At 44.2% G+C, this 19886-nt stretch overlaps 2 protein-coding genes across 2 annotated transcripts in view; one reads left to right on the top strand and one right to left on the bottom strand.

Annotated features, from left to right (window-relative positions):
* Positions 1-1014: 1014 nt before the first annotated feature.
* Positions 1015-5633, bottom strand: CDKN2C (cyclin dependent kinase inhibitor 2C). The gene is made up of 2 exons (XM_062497450.1): positions 5505-5633; positions 1015-1907 (listed from the first exon to the last, which is right to left on the bottom strand). Exons 1-2 carry the CDS (start codon positions 5631-5633, stop codon positions 1533-1535), a joined length of 504 nt encoding a protein of 167 aa, XP_062353434.1. The 3' UTR covers positions 1015-1532.
* Positions 5634-11080: 5447 nt separating this feature from the next.
* FAF1 (Fas associated factor 1) overlaps positions 11081-19886 on the top strand; it is a 153992-nt gene continuing 145186 nt past the window's right edge. Inside the window, exon 1 of the mRNA XM_062497347.1 lies at positions 11081-11252. Within this exon, the coding sequence (XP_062353331.1) occupies positions 11208-11252 (45 nt within the window). The 5' untranslated portion in view covers positions 11081-11207. The remainder of the gene's footprint in view (positions 11253-19886) is intronic.

Raw genomic sequence — 19886 nt, 5'->3', positions numbered from 1 at the left:
ATATTTCACAGAGGTTTTTAATCAGAACACAGCAGTATGACAGAGCTTATAGTAAATGTGACAGTTTCAGCAAATTATTTTTACTTGAAAATGTAGTAACTGATTTTGTGGGGCTAATTAAAAAAAAAAAAGTTAAAACCTAAACTAATGTATTCCCTCTCCTCTTTTAAGTGCTATTTAAAGTAGTATTTATTTTGCGTTAATTTAAAACCTTCTATTTTGCACGACTGAAATTTAGACTATTCGAAATGAAGCACTTTAAACTGCCCCTCTGCCCAACAAGTAAATCCTGTACAAATGTTAAAAGTTTCATAACAGACTCTTCCCGACATGGTGCTGAGCATCGTTAGCTCCTGTTGAGGCTGGAGAGGCAAATGAGTTTCAGTCTGATGAATACTCTCAACTATATTGCAATAGAAAATTTCCAATGGTTAAATTGTGTTTTAGGTGCGAGCAATAATTTCACAAATATCAAAAGTGCTGTTTCCTAAATTACACTGTATTCATATATTCTCGTTTTGTGAGATGCTGTCATTAAAATAGTTTATTTCCAGACTAAACAGAATAGTTTGTGGAAAGCAAATATTACTTAGAGAACATCTAAACTGCAATCAGATGAAGCGACCAGAAGTCTTGTATTGCAGCCTTCGTGTCCTCTTGCCTTTGACAATGGTTCTCTGCTGCTTGTTTTGAAACTAGAAAGAAGTCTTTTGCAGTGCACAGTAAACACGAACTACTAAATTGAGCTGTTTAAAACCTCTGGCAATCGAAGAAACACCAGTTATACTGTTTCTGGTAACTAAATTCAAAACCAGATTGGTGAAAGTTTAAATACACAAAGAGGAAAAGTGTCATCTACATTTAGAAAGTAAGTGACCTAGTTCTACAAGCTCTTGTTAGTGACAAAATAGTTACTGCCTAAAGCATCTAAGTGCCATCCACTGTCCTCAGGCCACGCAGCCTTTGACTTCCAGCTCTGCCTGTGCAGGGGCTGCAGGTGACCCCTTATTAAAAGGATGTTTTTATCTAAAACAGGACCTCAGACTCTTGAGCCTGACCAAAAGGGGTGGGGGGAGTGAGAAGGGAGGGGTGCATTGAGAGGTGGGAGAAATCACAGTAAACTATTGCCTTTTCTTAAAAGTCCAGCAATATTTAACATGTGAATAGTAGCTCTTGTATTAATGACTTGATACGAATGACCTAAAATAAATTGTAAAAGTTGATACTGGAAAACTAGATATGAGCAACCAAAATACACACAGATGATCCTGGGAGTACTGTGTAAAGTGAAAGATATAGGAAACTGCTGGGAGCATGGATTTAAAACCTTTCTGTTACCTAAAAACCCACCTCTGGAATTTCTTGAGACTTACACTACCAGCTGTTCAAAATTAAAAAAAAAAAAAAAAGAGAGAGAGAGAGAGGAAAAAAAAAAAAGTAATGTGGCAACAAACGTTGTTAAAGAGGAGGGGGAAACACCCCAATAAGTCTGCACGCCCTCACGTCCAAAGGAGACCCCGTCCTAGCGGGGTTCAGTCCATGCTGGGGGGGAAGGAGCTGCTGGCCTCCAGGAGCTGCACCACGGCCGCCCTCCTGTAGAGCCTGGCCAGGTCGCAGGCGGTGGCCCCCCGCTTGTTCTGGTGGCCCACCTTGCACTCGGAGCGCGCCAGCAGCAGCTCCACCACCCGCACGTGCCCCTCCTGGGCCGCCAAGTGCAAGGGCAGGTTGCCGTCGTTGTCCTCAATGTTAACATCGGCTTTGAACTCCAGCAGAGTCTGCAAAGTGTCCAGAAAGCCCTCCCTGGCTACGTCGTGGATGACGGCGAAGCCGGTGCTGTCTTTCAGATTGGGGTTCGCCCCGTTACTGAGCAGCCGCCGGGCGATTTCGGGGTTCCCGAGTTTCATCACCTGTGAAAGAGAGAGGAGAATTGGATACCGCGGGTGGGGGTTTGCTCCAGCACTGCCTCCCGTCCTCGCTTCTCGTCCCTGGCTTTTGTCAGAGTCCAATTCCCATTTACAGCAGACAGAGGAGAATCGCCATAAAAACTAATGATGCACCAGAACATGTAGTTTTTAATGTATTTGTTACTGAACTCGGTGAAATTGCGAAAGATGTTATCACTTCGGTGGTCACAGCTTTCTGCCTCGGAGAGATTGATGCCTGAAATAGCATAGAATGGGAGATAACTTTTTTTTTTTTTCCTTACAAGGGTCATCTCAGCTTCTTAATATATAAAAATTAAGTATAGTTCGGTTTTATTTGCCTAAGTATTGAGACACCTCTGCATTACTCTTTAGTCTTGTTAAGCAGCAAATATAGGGTCTCTGAGGAACAGATCTTTTACCTCAGCAACAGCAAATGTAGAATGTGTTTTTACAAGCTTTCAGGTGTTTACATTGTCTGTGCATTATCATAAAACAAATATTTGGACTGTACCATAGCTCTATCTGTTGAGAAACATAAATGCTAAAAGAAATTCTTCTCCCCAATATTTGTGTTTCATTAGGTCACCCTAAAAGGAAAAGTCAAAAGGAATGTTTCAAAGTTACAGAAGTTCTCTTCTAAAATCAGTATATTATGTTATACTTTCATAACCTCTCTATAAGAAAACTGTGGCTGTGTTCTGTCGTTAAAACATCCCTTAAAAAAATACAACAACAACAACAACAACAATAATTGGATTTTCTGACTGTTTCTCTCAGGGAAAAAAAAAAAAAAGAAAAAAAAGCTTCTTTCAATTTTCTCAATTGCACCATAAAACTATCATAATTAGAACACAAATCTCTCTTATTTGTAACTTAACCACTTGCACCGATTTCCTTGTAATTCCTCATTTTTTGTTTGCACTTTCCAAAAATTAACACTGTAATGTATATTGTGTAATCTCTAGCCTATAGGCAGTATTTTCCTGTCCTTGTAGTTAGTCTCATTATAAGTATAAAATAATAAAAAACCCCACAACTATTTTCTGTTTCCTTAGATTCACACATCAATTTGAAAATCTTGGTTAATTAAAAAAAAAATCAGCATAAACGAGCATTACAGTGCATTAGCTTTAGCATAAGGTATATTTTCTACAGGGTTTTGCTGAAAATCTCTCCTTATGAAAAATAACTGTTAAGTTTTTTAAGAAAAGCAAGCAATAATAAATATATTTATGTACAGCGTTTGAAGTGTAAAGCAGCCCAGCACGTTATAACCACAGACAGGAGAAAAAGTGCAGATAAGACAGGCTGGGATTCAGGGCAAGAGATCTCTCTGTGCCCCAGGGCTTCCAAATCCCGACTTTCAGCCACTTCTTTCACTTCTGACAAGAGATGGAAGTGATATAAAAGAAAACAAGATCATTGTGATCTCTCTTTGTTTAATAAATCCCGGACGTTTTCATCTCTTTTTGAGAGCCCAGGCTGTTTTATTTGTGAATTCAAAACATATATTTGGGTTAAGTGGGAGTTTTCAGTGTTCAGGCCAGGGGACTGAAGGCTTCAGTTAAAGATGCGAGGGGAAGAAAATCCTATAAAAGGTGATGCTTTTTGGCCGTGGGCTACAACTGAACAGCAAATGCCCCCTATATTTTACAAAGTTATGTTTGGGGGGAGGGAGGCGAAGAAGGAGAAAGCATTAATTGAATAAGTCTGACGAAGAGCATAAAGGCAGGAGATGTATTTGAGGCCTGCATAGGTACACTTCACCAGAAATAAAAAGGACAGAGCAAGACAAGCTGAGTAGTTGTTTAATTAAACATAGATGCAGAGGAAAAAATATAAATATAAATTCATTGACATTAATATAGGAGCATTCTCTCCGTTGTAGTTGACAGAGAGATTACAGAGAGATTATCTCAGTCTTGCAGAGTGCACTGACAGAGAAGTCTTTCGAGCGTGGCCAGGCACCCACAGCACATTTCAGGATGATACATATTGAAAATCAGTCGACAGATTCTCCTGTTTTGATTTTTGTTGTGGTTCACTATCTCAGTTGTTATTAGGCACCCCTAAGAAGTATCGTTAGGGCACGGGTGCATGTTTAATACAGCTGGATGCTATGTCATTGTGTAAAATACACCTTAATTCAGAATATGGACAGTTAGCTGCTTTTAGAAAAAAATATCCAGCATTCCTATAGGACAAATCGGTTTTCAGCCCTTGTCCCGAGGATAAATCAACTAGCTAAATGTTTTCTGCTTTCTTAAAGAATTTAGCTTGTCTAAGTTTTTAATTTAAACCCTTTCACTCTCTTAAAAGTTGCTGCAAGTGCCTGCACTGCCATGCGATGCCCTATTTAGGTACTAACAGGACAGCGAGGACCTCACAGATACCCAGCTTCAGCGAAATTATCAAAAAAGGGTCATTCCTGAATTATCAGCAAGAGGTGCTTATTTTCCAGCTCTAACATTTTGATGTTAAGCCAAAAAGCTCCAAATATCTTGACTACATTCACAGGTTCCAAGCTGTTTAAAAAATCCACTTTCAGAAATCATTACCATGGTTTTGGAGGAAGGGGGAAGATGGGTTAAAAACGATTTTACTAATATGTGAAATGAAAAAGACCTATAGCTCCACTTCCACACTGCATTACTTATAACAAGTACAAATAACCACACTTACTTTCCCTCTGGATTTATAAATCACATCTTTCACTATTTGGTAGGTATTCTAGCTTTTTTTGCCATCATTATCTGATAATATTAAAAGCAAAATCTTTCATCAGCTCCAATAGTTAGCAGTTGGACAAGTTCCAACTCCTGCTTGCACGACTACACAGTTAAAAATTAGGACACAGCACCCTATACGATCAGAAAGGAAATAACTGGAAGCAGTGCCCTGCTAGCCGATCTGGAAAAAGCAAATTTTCAAGTCTTAAATATGAATGAAAAAGCAAGTGATTCAGCTGGAACCCTGGCTCGCAGGGCTCGCTCTCAATGTACATCGGAGGTCCTCGGTTCTGAGCAGCGTGCTTCCCAATGAGAAAGGTCATTCCCACAAACAGAGTATAAAGGAAAAGTACCATCCACAGCAGACCCCAGAACCCAGACGAGCCACGCTTTAAAAGCACATTGCAGGAAAAAAAAAAAAAAAAAAGAAAAAGAAAAAAAAAGAAAAAAAAAAAAAAGAAGAAAAAAAAGATATAAATCCTAAGCTTCAGAGAACAGAACATTTGTGTTTACAGACCTGCTATGAAATCCTGCTCACCTAAGCTGATTTCTTTTCATCTCAGCTCTCTCATTCCTTGCCTCCTCCCCACGAAGTTACAAAATATTAGTAAACTCGTAGCCCGTTTGACATTGAGGGTGATCCCCGACTGAAAGAATGGTTTTGACCATTTTTATTTCAAGTACGTCATTTTAGGGAGTTGGAGCCACTAAAGTTAAAATATGGCATCCAACGAGTTTGAAAAACCACTCAAATTTCATCCACCAGCCTGCTTAAAACGTTGTCTTTTTTGGAAACCCGGGTCACGTAGGTACCAGTGATGAAATAATTTCTCCCTCTCTGGATACCAACCTGCAGCGCAGTCCTCCCAAATCCATTTTGTGCATTGACGTTTACATTCTTTTGCAACAAATTAGTAAGTTGCACTAGGTCCCCCTTGGCAGCCGCGGACGCCAGCTCGTTCCCAGAAGGCTCGGCCATTCTTTAGGGTGACTGACGATCGGAAAAAAAATGAGATTTTTTTTTTTTTTTTTAACCAGGCATGGCATCGGAGACTGACAGAAGGATTGGGATGGTTAATCTTCTGGAGTAAGACCTTGTAGTAAATACTCGTAAAAAACCTCCTTGCCAAGAGCCCGCCCCTAACTCACACGTGATTATTCAGCAAAACTGCAGCTCCGCTTGAAGGAAGATTTCTTTGCTTCCACATATAGAGTAACTCTTATTATAAAAGACTTTGGCCACTTTCGCGGGGGGGGGGGGGAAATAGAATAACAGCTATGCAACGTATTGTATATGTTATAGGTAACATATATACACGTACACCGGAGACTCACTCAGACCTGAGATCTTGGAAGAAGACAACCCACCCTGTTCACAGTCGGTTTCTGAAACTTAGCAGCAGCAGCTCCGAGGAAAGGTCTTCTTGTAGCAGTGTGCATCCAACTCCCACTCGGGATCCCCCCTTCATCCCACTCCGTCGCCTTAGTCCGGGCCCAGCAGGGAAGGGAAGGACGAGCCGAGCCCTCAGAGGGCCGGGCGCGGCGGCGGCGGCGGCGGCCGTGCCGGAGTCCAGCTCGCTGCCTCGGCGCTCTCGCTCCCCGCAGCAGCAGCAGCAGCAGCAGCAGCAGCAGCAGCTTCAGCTTCACTCCCGCGGCCCCGCGCAGCCTCCACAGCGGGCGGGCTCGATCCCGGCTGGCGGCCGCCCCCGGCGGCGGCGGCTCCGGAGCATCCAGGAGGGCGGCGGGCGGCGCGGGGGGGCTGCCCGAACCGCCGCCCGCGTCAGGGCGTGCAGGAGCCGCGGCGCGGAGCCGTGTCCGCCGCCGTCCGCCGGGGTTCCTCCTCCGCCGGGGTCCTGCCGCCGCTGTCCGCGCTCCGCCGGGCGCTCCCCGGGACAGCCGCTCCTCCTCCCTCCGCGGCCGCGGGGCGCGCTCCTGGCGGGGGCAGGGGCTGCGCTGGTGCCGCCGCTGCCCCGGCCCGGCCGCGCTCCCAGCCGCACTGACAGCCCAGCTCGCCTCCTCTTCCAACTTCGCGAAATAAAGCTGCACTTGCCGGTCCGCGACCGCCGCCTTCGCCCGCGGCTCTGCGCTCCCCCTTTTTTTAAGCGCAAACAATCGCTACTTCTGTTTCCTAAGGACACGAAGCCGGTTTCTCTCTCCTTTTTTTTTTTTTTTTCCCCCCCTTCTCTCTCATTTTTTTTTTTTTAACCTCATCAGCTTTTTTTGAAAAGAAAAAAAATTTGAGCGCTTTTTGAGTTGAAACACCCGCCCACATTTTAACGGCAGAGATTTAAGGAGGCGCGGCGGAGTTGAGGCAGGAAGGCCTGCAGCGGCTCCCGCCCGCCCCTCTCCCGGCCCCGCCGCAGCTCCGCGGAGCCCGGTGCCGTCCCCTCGCCGCGCAGCCCGGGCACGGCACTGCCCCGCCACAGCCAGCACAACCCGGCTGCTTTTAGGAGCAGCGCTGCTGAGGCCTAGGGAGGGGGTGGAAATGAAAGGGAAAGGAGGTTTGTAGCAGCGGGAGCCGCCGCACCCCGGCGGGAGGAGCGGGATCGGGGGAGCTCGGCAGGCGGAAGGGCGGCCTCTGCCACGGCGCTGCCCGGAGCTTCTCCCCGGCGGTCTCCACCTGCCCGCGGGGGGAGCGGAGCCGGCTCCGGTCCCGGTCCTGGCCCCTTCGCCCGCGCTCGGCACCCCGCGGGCAGCGGCTCCGCGATCGGGGCCGCCCCGGCAGCGGCGCGGGTTCCTCTCTCATCTTGAGGACAAGGTCAAGGAGGAAGGGTCAATGTCAAGTTGTCTTAACGGTGGAAGGCGACCGTCCACGGCAGCACTCCCTGCTTCCCGCGTTTCTGGTGTCCTTGGTTGATTTGAAAGTGCCATTTTGAAAGGGAACCGCGCCCGGGCATCAAGAAGACGCGAAGACTTCGCTTTTCCTTCCCAGGGCGAAGAAATGAGGACGGTACAGGACGGGGATGTCACCGCCACCCTGCCTAGCAGGATTTAGTGTCTTAAAATGCTTTAATGGCTGGATTGCTTTAGGTTTCAGGGACCCTCGGAGGACTGAATTCTGCCAAGTGAACCCTCCGAGAGGTAAGCAGCAATGTCATGGCTCCCTGATAAGCACACGTAACCCATCGCTCGCAGGGGCAATCTGCACGTCTGTTTTCTGCGTGGACGCCACGGGAAAGTGATTTTGAATGTAAACAGGCGTGAGGCGGCTCGGGGAGGTGCGTTAGGGAGGGAACCTGCGGTGGTTACAGCTCCGGCACTGCCCTGCGGGGGGAACCTGCCGCTGGCAGCCGGGCAGGGGCCGGAGGTGGCCGGGGCCTGAGTCGGGGCCGCCGCCGTCAAACAGAGCCGGTTCTACAGCAGTGAATCTGCAGCTGAACGAAGCCAGACTTCTGTATCTGGCTTTCCTCTCAGCTTCGGTTGCTTTTCTTGCTTTGCAATTGTATTTTCCTGTGCTGATTACCCCCTCCACGATTGTTTGCGAATATGACAAAGGTGGCAAATGTGAGCTGCCTGCACACGAAGCAGGGAAAACAACTTTGTTCGATTTATCAACTGACCCCCATTCCCGCTAAAGGACAGAAAAAAACACGTGCATTTTTAAGGGCCTCGCTGTGGTAATTCTCGTCCAGAAGCAATAGTGCTTTCCCTCCCCTCATTTTTTCCATTTTTAAAAGCAAAAATATAAATTGTAGCTTCCCTCAAAATTAGTTCTAGAAATATATGTATGTAAGTAGCATCTGTTTATTCAAATACAGTTGCTTTTCTGCATAAAGAGTCAATTTATATGTAAAACTTGGATTATTCAGTCAGATGGCTTATAAATTACTTATTTTATGACTAATTACTGCCTAAAATCCACAGGCTTTGGTGGTGTTACCTGTTGCTAACTTAGTGCAGAATTAGACCTGCAAATATTACAACAGTTTCACACTATTTTTTGTTGGTTTACAGTTTAGAATAAAACTTCCATCTTCTGTTAATCACGCCACATAGCAAAAATAATTAAAGTGTAGCTGTGGAGTGCTGTGGGCCTCCCGTAAGTAAAGCTGCCTAGCCAGAAAATGCCATCAAATTTCCTCTACCGTGCAGGTCTGTCAAAAATCTTGGCAGAAAGCAGTTGGTTAATCCTGATCATTTCCTCTCATGAATGATAAAGATTCTCCACCTAAAACAGAGAGATTTTCCCCAATCGGCTCCAGAATCAGCAGGGGAAAAAAAAACCCAAACAAACCAAACAACTTCTGGAGATAATATCTCCGGGCATTATAAGTAAAATAATCGGCTCCCTAATTTGTCTCTCACTCGTTGGAGGATAAAACCCACCTCGAATGGCTCAGAGAGACTGTGAGAAGGCAAACAGAAACTTTAGCTGTGACTTTAATGTGAACTTCCTGCGATGTGGAGCACGTGCAGCTTTTCACCTTTTCTTCATGTTCTGGATCAAATCCTTCCTGTTTTGATCTAATGTAGATATCATTATTTAAAATATGACTGTAATAGACATGAACGCAGTGTAACTAATCTTGACAACATACCTATAGCTTCAGTTCGTGCCAGGAATTAATTGGCTTTAATCCAATTGCTAAAACTCGCTTTTCAGCCTTTATTATAGTTACTCTCTAGTAATGTGTGGGTGGATTTGTTTGTAATTTAGCATAGGCTGTCCCTGGCATCGCACCATACCTCGTACTTAGTACAGAACTATCTGTAACATCAAACTGGGGGGGAAAAAAAAGGTGCATGTATGAGGGCAATCAATTTATCATCCCTCCGGTCGGTGGTGGGGAGCTCGCATTGTTAAGCTCACGTCAGCGGGCAGTAAAAACCTTCTGGCAAGCCCTGCCAGCATAAACTGCAGCAGGAACAGGGTAAAATGTAAAACCCAATTTCTCTGACACTGTGGCTTTGCATCCTAAATTGCGTTTCCGTGTGGCCTGAGCCCGCTCGGAGCGCTGCCGCCGCCAGACCCAGCCCAGGTGTCCCGGAGCCCGCGCTCTAAACAATTCCCAGGCTTTCTCTTGGGATCACGGACCCTCCCGGAGTTACAGCTGAGTTTTCATGCGACCCTCTCCCCACGCAGCGTTTGGCCGCGGTCGCCCCGGGCTCGCCAGCAGCGGCCGGGAGCTCGCAGAGTCCGCGAAATCCCCCTGTAACACTCGCGGATGGAAGAGAGAAACAATAAAGAACGCTGCTTCCTAAACCCGGCAAAATATCTTGATTCAGAGGCATCACAATGTAGCGTTGTTAGCTGACAGGAAAGCTGCTTGATGCATCTGTGACCACAGCTATGACACTCACAGGACACTCCTACAAAAAGCGGAGCAAAACATGTTGGACTAATTAACAAGCTGGCGTGCAAACGTGTGTCTTAAGTCGGTGCTACGGGGGTGCATCAGGTTGCGGGAGGCGGACTTAGAAAGCATCAGTTACAGTTAGACTTGCATCACTTAAAGCAGATTTATTTGCGGTATATAATAGAATTGCATCTTACAGTGCTGCAGTAGTAAGCCTGAGCGACGGCCGCTGTGCAGATCACGGTGTATTGGCTCAGAAAAACCTGTGAAAAATACATTTCCTTCTTTTGAGCCAAGTCGGAACCCGAGTGAAAAGTCGCCCCGAGCGCCGGGCGGTGCGTGCCCTGCCGGGGGTGCGGGGCACCGGGCGGGCACCGTGTCCCGGGGGGCGGAGGGGACGCGAACCGCGCCGGGATCGAGCCGCTGCATTCACCGGAACCAGCGCGGTCCCGGGGCGAGGATGGGCGGAGAGGGGCAGGGACGGGAGGAAGGAGAGAGGGAGGGGTGGGGGGATGGATGGATGGATGGATGGATGGATGGATGGATGGATGCCCCGCTCCTGCACAGAGAGGCAGGGCCGCGCTCCGCCCGGCAGCCGCACCGCCCGGGGCCGGCTGCAGCCAGGTCCCCGCAGCCCCGTTAGGCCGCAGCCGGCGGCGGAGCCCAGCCGGCACACCCCGCGCCGCCGCCGGGCCCGGGCGGCCGCCGAGCCCCGGCACGGGACGTGCGGATGTGGCCGGCGCCGCGGCGGCAGCTCCGGCCGGGCAGGGGGGCAGGGGGGCAGGCCGGGGCTCCGCTCCGGTGCCGCCCGGCCGCGGGATCCGCGGTCCCGGCTCGGCGCGGTCCCGCCCCCGGCTCCGGCAGCGCTTGACAGGCGGGCGGTCACGTGGCGGCCGCAAAGCGCCTCTTTGCGACCTCAATGACAGGCAAAATGTGCGACACAGGCGCTGTGGAGGCAGGCGGGGAGCGGCGCTGCCTCCTCCTCCTCCTCCTCCTTCTCCTCCTCCTCCTCCTCCTTCTCCTTCCCGGGCCAGCGGCTGAGGCAGCGCTGCCCGTTCCCGGCCCCGCGCCCGGCCCGCCGCTCTCCTGCCTCCTCCCCTTCTCCGGCCCGGGAGGGGCAGCCCGGGGGCGCCGCGGGAGCCCGAGCGCAGCGCGGCGCCTCCATGAGCTCCTGAGCTCCCACCCTGCCCCGTCCCCCCCGCGGCAGCGGCTCCAGGTGCGCGGGTCCGAGCCGAGCCGGGACGCAGCTGGCTGCAATGGCGTCCAACATGGACCGAGAAATGATATTGGCTGATTTCCAGGTAAATTTCAAGCCGCCGCCACGCTGCCGTGGCCTCTCGCTGCTTTTCTCTTTCTCCTCGTTGCTGTGCTGCTTGTTCTTTGTGGGGAGGTCCGGGGTGGTGGGTGTGAAGCCCACCCTCTGAAGCCTCCGCTCTCGCTTTCCTTCTTTTTTTTTTTTATTTGTCAGGAATGGGGAGCGTGTGCTCTCTTCTCTCAAGGTGCGTGAACAAAATGTCTTCTTTAACTTGGAGAGTTTCGGTTTTTAATTAATAATAATAAAAAATAAGCTTTTTCATCCACTTTGCTTGTTCCTACCCTTTGCAACCACCCAGGCCCTGGGACAGCTGTGAGGCAGCTCACTTGGAAGAGGCAAATGCCAGGGAGGATCCAAAACTCACCAGTCCACTTGATTTGTCACAGTGTTTGTAGTGAATCACTTGCTGGTACTACAGATTAGTGCTGAACAGAGGTGTTTCCATTCCAGCATCAACACTAAACTCCAAGGTTGCCTCAGCCTGTGACTGTTGTGATGACGGTAAAATTCTTCCCATCCCATTCCAAACAACAGCGTGTTTGTGTACAAGGGAGGAATATGCTCTTCAAAGTTGTTTGTTACCTTTCCTTCTCTCTACAAAAGGGTCGTAATTTAACTTCAGGCTTCTAAATCTTATCCCCAGAATAAAGTCTTCCTGTAAGTAAAAGTGATGTGTTTAGGAGCGCATATTGCTTCTCAATATTGCTTGTTTGTATATTGTTTTCCTAAGACCAAGTAAAAAAGTGGAGGATACCTGCATTTGAAAGAGTGAGGGGAGCCAAACACAGCTGGGAAGGGAATCAGATAATATTAGAATATACTTTTTTTTTTTTAATATCTCATTTTCAATCCATCTTTCTTTTTTTTTTAAGCTCTGTCCATTTGCAGTGGTTGTTCTAAAACAGATAGGCACCTGGATGTTCTTGGATTGATTTGTAAAACTGCCATCTGTATGTTCAGCTGCTTAAAAGACTGTTTTCCAGCTGTCAGCAGTGAAACTATTTCATGTAGTTAAAAAGAAAACATAGTAATCCCTCCAATTCACTGTGTGTGTGTGTTTCTTTGGGGCTGCAGGTAGGGTGATTGTAGCGTGCACAGTAATTCCTGTGTATTATGTAATTAAATAATTCCTCTGTTGCAAAAGGTACCTGGTATCTCACTGATTTAACTCATGAAGTTCCCAGCTGATAACAGGGAGCTGTCATCCCCTTCTGTACCCCAATATCTTACACCTGTGTTCATTAAAATGCTTACCGAATGTTACTATATTGACACTGCTTTGTTATGCTTAGAGTTACTTTTGTGTATGTAAGGAATGACATCCCAGTTTTAGGGCTGGGATTTCACAAAGGAGTTTTTCCAGGAGTGGCACAAACTGTGTGAAAGGAAACTGGGGTCCCAATTCTGCATTTGTACCAGTGGGAACAGATTCTTAGAGAAGAATCCCACTTTGTTACCTGAACTTACAATCAGGATTCTCAGATGATGAAATTAGTGGCTGGTGAACATAAGATTATTTGTTTAATAGAATTTTCGATACAGATTTACACTTTACAGGTGTTTTATGCTATTTTGCAGTATTGTTGTGCTTGGATTTTGAAACCATTAATAAAAGTAAAAGTGCAACTGCAGAGTTTGTACCATGAAGACAAGTAAGTATCATTGCAAATTTCCAGGTGGGTGGGTGGTGGAGTCACAGAAACCAGTTTTAGGTCAAGAGTGGATGACATAATGTGTCTGAACCTAGGACACAGGAAATATTTTATCATATACCAATCCTTACTTAAAAAGAGCATTTTCCTCTTGTATTTCAGCAGACAGCTTTTTTTTTCTGTTTCGTTGTATTTCTTTTAAAGATAATATCAAATATCTACCTGATTTTTTTTACTGAACTGTTAATTGTCATGCTGTTAAAGCTTCAGATTAGTAAAGGACAATGTCAGTCATTATTAGGCCTTGTATCTTTAGACTGTTACAAAACAGTAAATGTTTTTGTGTCTTTTAAATACTTGGTGGAATTTGCAACTCATTCATTAAGGATTTAAAATGGAGAATAAAACATTATGTGCAAAGTAATTCTGCATGGTTTTCCCTTCTATATTTTCTGTACCTTTTAATTAATAAATATGTTTTTCAGAGTTCTGCTGCCATCTTCTATGTTTATGTGAGGTGTCTTGTGGAAGAATGTTGCACACAGTGAGAATTTCAAAAGCAATTCTTTGTAGTTTAGTTTTAGTAGTAGTTTTAGTCTTAAGTTCAGCTAATCTTTGGTGAATTAAACTGGGAGGGAAACTTCCATCACCATTTCACCTTTACCCTTCCCAAGTTATGTTTAAGGGGGATAGTGTAGTGGTATTTAAACTTCTCAAAATTGGAAGGGTTTTCTCACCCCATTAAAAAAATAAATTAATGAAATCTTAATTCTGCTGATGCTTGATGCTTTTGTGAAGCTCTCATGGATTCATTTTGTATCTTCCAGAGTTATTAGGGATTTTGCCTTGGGTTTCAGATAGAATAGGAAATTGTATTGCATTTGTTTTTTTCTTTTTAGCTCTGACTCTAGTAACAGGTTACTTCTGCATTTGGAGGTACTAAAGAGAATTACTTTTTAAAAAGTGTTTTGCATAGATATACATATATATAAATATACACACACATATACATAAACACATGGAATTTTATGGAATATTTTAAATATAGAGTAAGGCACAGTGAGTGATCTACTGAAATATTTTTGCGTAATGTCTCAAAACAATTTAAGCCTCTTCTGTGTGGTTTATAATTATTTTCTTTTCCTCTCCTTTTTAATGGGGCTGCTGTGTGCTACTCAGGGAGGACAAAATACGTATTCATGCATGTGGGCTGTATGAGCAACCTGCCTAACTTTTCCTTCTTAGGCCCACGCTTAGGAAAGATTATGCAGAAGCTTTGCTTTGTACATGAGTAGTTTGATTGTTTTCAATGGAAGTAGCTGATGTGGAATTCAGGACTAGAACTTGCACAAACAAGTTTTAGATTTTTTACTAAATGCAATTCAGAACTTCTCCACAAAGTGTCATTGGCATAAAGGAAAAACTCCATAGGAAAAAACACAACAGCTTGTGTTAGCAGCATAAATTCTTCAAAAAGGTAGTTGCATGTGAATTGGTGAGAGTGTTGCTGCACATACTTCACATACTGGGGGAAATAAGGCCATGTAATTTCTACCAGTTTTTTAACAACTGTTCTTCTGTTGTTTGTTGTGTTTAACTGCAAAGTGTTCTTCCATCTTCAGTGGGATATCCAGGTGCTCACATGGTACAAATATACTCGTGATCTCTTGTGGTTTGGGGTCTACTTTTCACTATAAAGAAAACAGATTTTTGTTTTCTTTTTAAATTGTAAAATTTAGTTGCACAGAGCTTAATTTAATTGACATAGATTGGTTTTAATTCCCAAAGTTTGAGTATTGGCAGACGTGTAGATGTTGATGTTTTTGCACACTAGTGCTTTTGTTTTTACAGCTTCACTTAGGATTGGAACTAAAATTAGCAAGAATATTTTTTTGTTCTTATAAGTTATGTCCACCTATAGGACCACTTTATTCATGCTTTGTGCTTGTCCTCACAACAGTACTAAATGTGGAGTGAGCCTAAGGCTTGCAGTACTGTGGGAGTTGTCAGCTTGAGTGTGCCCATATATTACAAGAGTATCTGGCACATTGGAACTTCAGGAGGAAATCTTTCAAAGATCTCACATTTTTCATCATAGACCAAATAAATAAGTAGGTTAGGATTTGATCAGGGTGGGAGGATTTCAGAGTGAGATGACAGAACTCAAAAATCATTGCTTTCATTGAGACAACAGATTTCTAGTAGGTTTTCTTCTTCCCTCTTTAATCTGTGTTCGTTGTGAGACCAAGGTATGTGATTTTCTTTTATTTTCCAAAATTTTTGGAAACTGGATAATAGACTGCTTTTGTGTCATTCACACACTTGTGTAAAATAAGTTTTTTTTTTTTCTTCAACTTTGTGTCAATCTCATAAAAACAGGTTTGTGGGAGGAGCAAGGGGAATTGGGAAGGAAGAACCTCATTTCCATCAGTTGCAGCCAAGTGAGAAAGCGTGCTAAATGACTGTTTTAAATTATAAAATGGGCCATGACAGTGATGCATCAGTGTATTATTTTTTGTTTTGTTTGATTTTGAAGATTTTATTGTAATCCAGTCTACTTGTTTTCTTCTGGAATGGTGAAAACTGAAGAAACTGAAGAATTTTTTCATGCTGTTAAATAACTGACAAGTTAAAGTTTTTAGTTTAGTTTAGGTTTTTTTGTTCCTGTCTGAGCCCTGTAGAAGATTATCTCAGTTGTGAATGGTTTTACTGTCCAACAGTCTGTGTGCAGAATTTATGTTTGTATGCCTTTTTTTTTTTTTTTTTTTTTTTAGGGTGCTAAGTGAGCTTTGCTTTCTTCTGTGTTTGTTGGCATGGTGGCTCAGGTTTTCTGCCATTTTAAGTTACTAGCAGTATAAAGATTTGATGGGTGGAAAAGGCAGGCAGACACAGGAATAGCTTCAAGTCAGTACCCTTGATTCTGGCCCCGGAATGTGACTTAGAGTGGGGGCTGGGAAATGTTTCAAACATTTCTGTAAGGATAAACCACTCACTGTGTGTTCTGAACAAATCTCAGAATTGATGTCCTTAATATTGACTTCTAAGAAAAAGACATGTCTTGTCACTAAGGTACTGGGGCAGAAAGGGCTGTTCTTGCTTTCTTTGCAGGCTTTCAGCAGAGTGTTTGGGAATTTGGAACAAGGTCCTCACCAAAAGGTACTTGCTGAAGAGAGTTCCCGTCAATGTTTAAACGTAAGCTGGAGGACACTTGCCAAAGATTTAAAGTTCCTGGAGTCCTAGATTTTCACTAGAAGGTCTCCCTAAATATCTGGGTGTGCTTTTGTTCAGATCTGTCTGAGCTTAAATCTCAGTCTTGCTCAAACCAAACCCCTCCTTTGTGTGGCCTCTCTGTAGAATGTAGAGTGCAGTGGGTTCTGAGCTAAGCTCTGCAGCTCTCTCCAGAGTAGCTGGAAGGAAATCCAGTACTCTAGAGATTGGAAATCAGAGTTTGGGGTAGCCAGGTTTGTTTAATCATACCCTCCTAGTGGGTCCTTAGTTTAAAGTGGGCTCTGCTGGGTTTCTAATAGTCAGGTGCTGAGATGCTCAGCACTGCTTCACCTGACCTGTTTTGGTGGATATAGGTTACTGTATCTTTAGTTAAATTTTAAAATAGATAAGAGGACTGTTTTTCTGTGTAAAGAAAAGAGGCCTTTAGGACACTGTCGGATGTTGAAGTTCATACTTGTGAGGCCTCTTAATTTGCATTTTGATTAGAATTCCTTTTAATCGTTGTTGGATTTTATAACATTATAATTTTGTGCATTACACAGCCAGTAGCACCTTTGGAACTGGTAGTTGGGCTTCTTGGTTTGGAACACCATTGGTTTTGTTTGGTGCCAGTGGCCCTAGGGCCAAGAGACAGGATAAAAACATATTGCATGCTTAGTGTGTTCCAGCTTGGTTATTGCCATTTTCATTGTCTGCTACCAGTCACTTCTGCCGTCACTTCTTTTAATTTTTTCTTTGTGGGTTTTTTGGAGTTTAATTCTTTTAGATATGTTTAGGCTCAGTTGTCATCCCAAAGTTCAGGTTCATCAGAACAAAGCTAATTTGGTTTACTGGCCTTTAAGTGAAAGTTGAAGTGGGTTCCAGAGTCACAAAGAAGTTGGAGTGGTGTCCTTTTAGAAACATAACATGTATATTCCCATTGATAGCTCTTAATGGAAAAGCCAGTTAATTTCTCCTATGTAAGGGCAGATAGCTAATTAGAAGTGCAAACTGACATTTATAGAGAAGGAAGAGGCTACTCTGACTATGATTTGTGTGCATTACACTCCTGCTGTAGGAACCTAAAGAATTTATCAGTGGAGCACCAATTTGTCTTTAGAAAGAGGTTTGTTCTGTTTTTTTCATTCAATTACCTTGAAAAGAGTCTTCACATCATAGTAACCATTTCCACCAGCCCATTCATATAGGTATTTGGGTTAGTAGGTCACTGAAACAGATTGAGAGGTGGCAGCTAGAGGATCTTTTTCCAAATGCCATGACAACCAGTACTAATTATAATATTGGAATTATTATATGAACTCCTAAAGGCTAGGCATGGTCTTTCATTGAAAGATATAGTGAAAATTCATTGTAATATTGAAAATACCACGTGGCTAATATATCTTGGTAAGCAAGGCATAAATTACAATAAACTTTACTCTTATTGAGTTCATATTTTTGTGTGGAAGGAGGATGAGCATTTGAGAAATTTGCTACATGTCTTAAGGGGCCTTGAGAATCTCCCATCTTGAGAATATTGTATTGGAGCTGGAAAGCCTGAAAGGGTGGAGTTTTCCTCTCTATGTGGGCAGTTCTTATCATTCAGTTACCATTGCAAGCCTAGTTTTCACACACTTCCATGCTAGAAGCAAAAGGTAGCTTTTTTAAAGGAATTACATGGCATATCTTTGATAGGGTTTCATATTTTTCTAGCCAGTGAATAAATTTGTGCATATGTGGAGCAGCCATTAGATGAGTCCTTTCCTTTAACTGCTGTAGGAACTAGAATAAAAGGCCTGGGGAAGTACCTAACATTTTACTCGTTCCTCATTATTTGGATGAAAGGAAATGACATGCTTACTGGCTGGATTGATACCTACTAATTAAGCCCATTTTTTAGAGTTGACTAGTTAATGTGCAATTGTAAAAAGAAACTGCTCAAAGAGGAAATCAAAGCTCAAATGTATGCATGACATGTTGTTTGGTCTATCGAAATAGTCATCTACTGGTCCTCTATGTCTGACTGGTTGAGCAGGTCTTTGTTCCACAGCAGTAGTTAATGCTTTCAAAAGATAATTCATTAAAGCTGAAGTTCTTAAGAGACATTTTGAAACTAGAACAGAGTACGTTAGCCCTTGGGTTATTTTATATAGGTTTCATACTTTATCTATTGCAGGAAACAATTTGTAGAGACAAGAACACTGAAACTGAGTCACTTCTATAATTTTTTTTTCTAAAGGTCAGGTTGTTTGTGTGAGCAAATACCAAAGGTGCCATATCAGCTCAGGCTGAAGACCCAGCTGGCCTAATGTCTCTTCTACAGCAGTGGCTGGTTCTTAGGAAAGAGCTGAAAGAAACAGGATGTGAATGGATTTGCCTCATCCTAGTTTCTGGAAGTCAGCATTTTGAAAGCTTGATGATGGGGTTTGTTGTAAAGCTTTGGAAATAAACTGTGTCAGCTTGAGTCAGTCTTGTGTTCTTCAACTGACTGAGCTCTTGAGAGACATTTGAGTAGTTTTGTGATATATGAGTTTGCTTTTTAGAAGCTGTGTTCACTTTTCCTCAGTGTGTCATATGCTTTTACCTACTAAGCCTATTCTGTATACTTTATTGGAATTTCTGCTGTTTCTTACTAGTACAGAGGTCAAATTTGAACTGTAGGAATCTTAACCCCTTCTCGTGTGCATCACAAAAAATTCAGGTCAGCACTGTGGGAACATGGTATTGATTTCACCTTTAATCAATACTGATTTGAAGAGAAGTCTGCTGTGAAAAACTGGTATTTAAGTTCCTTTAAAGTTTTGGGGGCTCTCACAGATCTAGTGGTTTTTACTATATGTCTCTGCTGGCATTTTAGGATGAGAATGTTTTCTGTACAGATCAGCTGTGTTACAGGATGGTCCCAAAGCTCCTCAGTAGTGGGTGTCAGTGCACAGAATTCATGTAGCTTTTCTGATATTCCCTTGCCTTCCTTGAATGCTTCTCTACTATTTTCTTCCTTTGATCCCACTGACTTACTGTCAGACTTTCTCATCCTGATGCTTTTAAAAGCTTATATAATTTTTATGTCTTTAGAAAACTGTTTTTTGTTTTCTTTTCAGCCTTTGTTGGCCTGTGCTATTGGTATGACCTGTGCTTGGAGTTTGAATGCGATTCTGTTTCTGTGCTCTGGATGCCTGTTGGTCTTGGCTGGGGTAGAGTTAATTTTCTTCCCAGTGGCTGTTATGGGGCTGTGCTTTGGGTTTGTGCTGAACACAGAGTTGATAATAAGGAGATGTTTTTGTTATTGCTGAGCAGGGTTTGTGCAGAGGCAAGGCCTTTTCTGCTTCTTGTACTGCTACACTGGGCAGGGGACTGGGGGTGCACAGAAGCTGGAAGGAGACACAACTGGGACAGGAGACCCAAACTGAGCAAAGGGGTTTTCCAGACCATATGATATCATGCTTGGTATATAAATTGGGGGGAAGAAAAAGGAAGAGAGGATCTTCACAGTGATGGTCTTTGTCTTCCCAAGTAACCACTGCATGTGGTGGGGCCCCATTGGCCTGGAGGTGGCTGAACACCTGCCTGCCCATGGGAAACAGGGAATTATTTCTTTGTTTTGCTTTGCTTGTATGGCTTGCTTTTGCTTTCCCTATTAAATTGTCTTTATATCAAACTGTGAGTTTTCGAGCTTTTACCTTTCTGGTTCTCTCCCTGGTCCCACTGCTGGGGCAGTGAGTGAGCAGTTCCATGGGGCTTGGCTGCTGGCTGGAGTTAAA

The sequence above is a fragment of the Cinclus cinclus genome, chromosome 8 (assembly GCF_963662255.1).
Source record: "Cinclus cinclus chromosome 8, bCinCin1.1, whole genome shotgun sequence".
Classification (NCBI taxonomy): Eukaryota; Metazoa; Chordata; class Aves; order Passeriformes; family Cinclidae; genus Cinclus; species Cinclus cinclus.
Note: the sequence above shows the minus strand (reverse complement) of the source record. Positions and strands in the feature narration are given on the sequence as shown.

Coding starts and splice junctions, on each gene's coding strand:
- CDKN2C (XM_062497450.1), bottom strand. CDS start 5,633: ATGGCCGAGCCTTCTGGGAACGAGCTGGCGTCCGCGGCTGCCAAGGGG. Junction 1,908..5,504: donor TTGGGAGGACTGCGCTGCAG/GTTGGTATCCAG, acceptor TCTCTTTCACAG/GTGATGAAACTCGGGAACCC.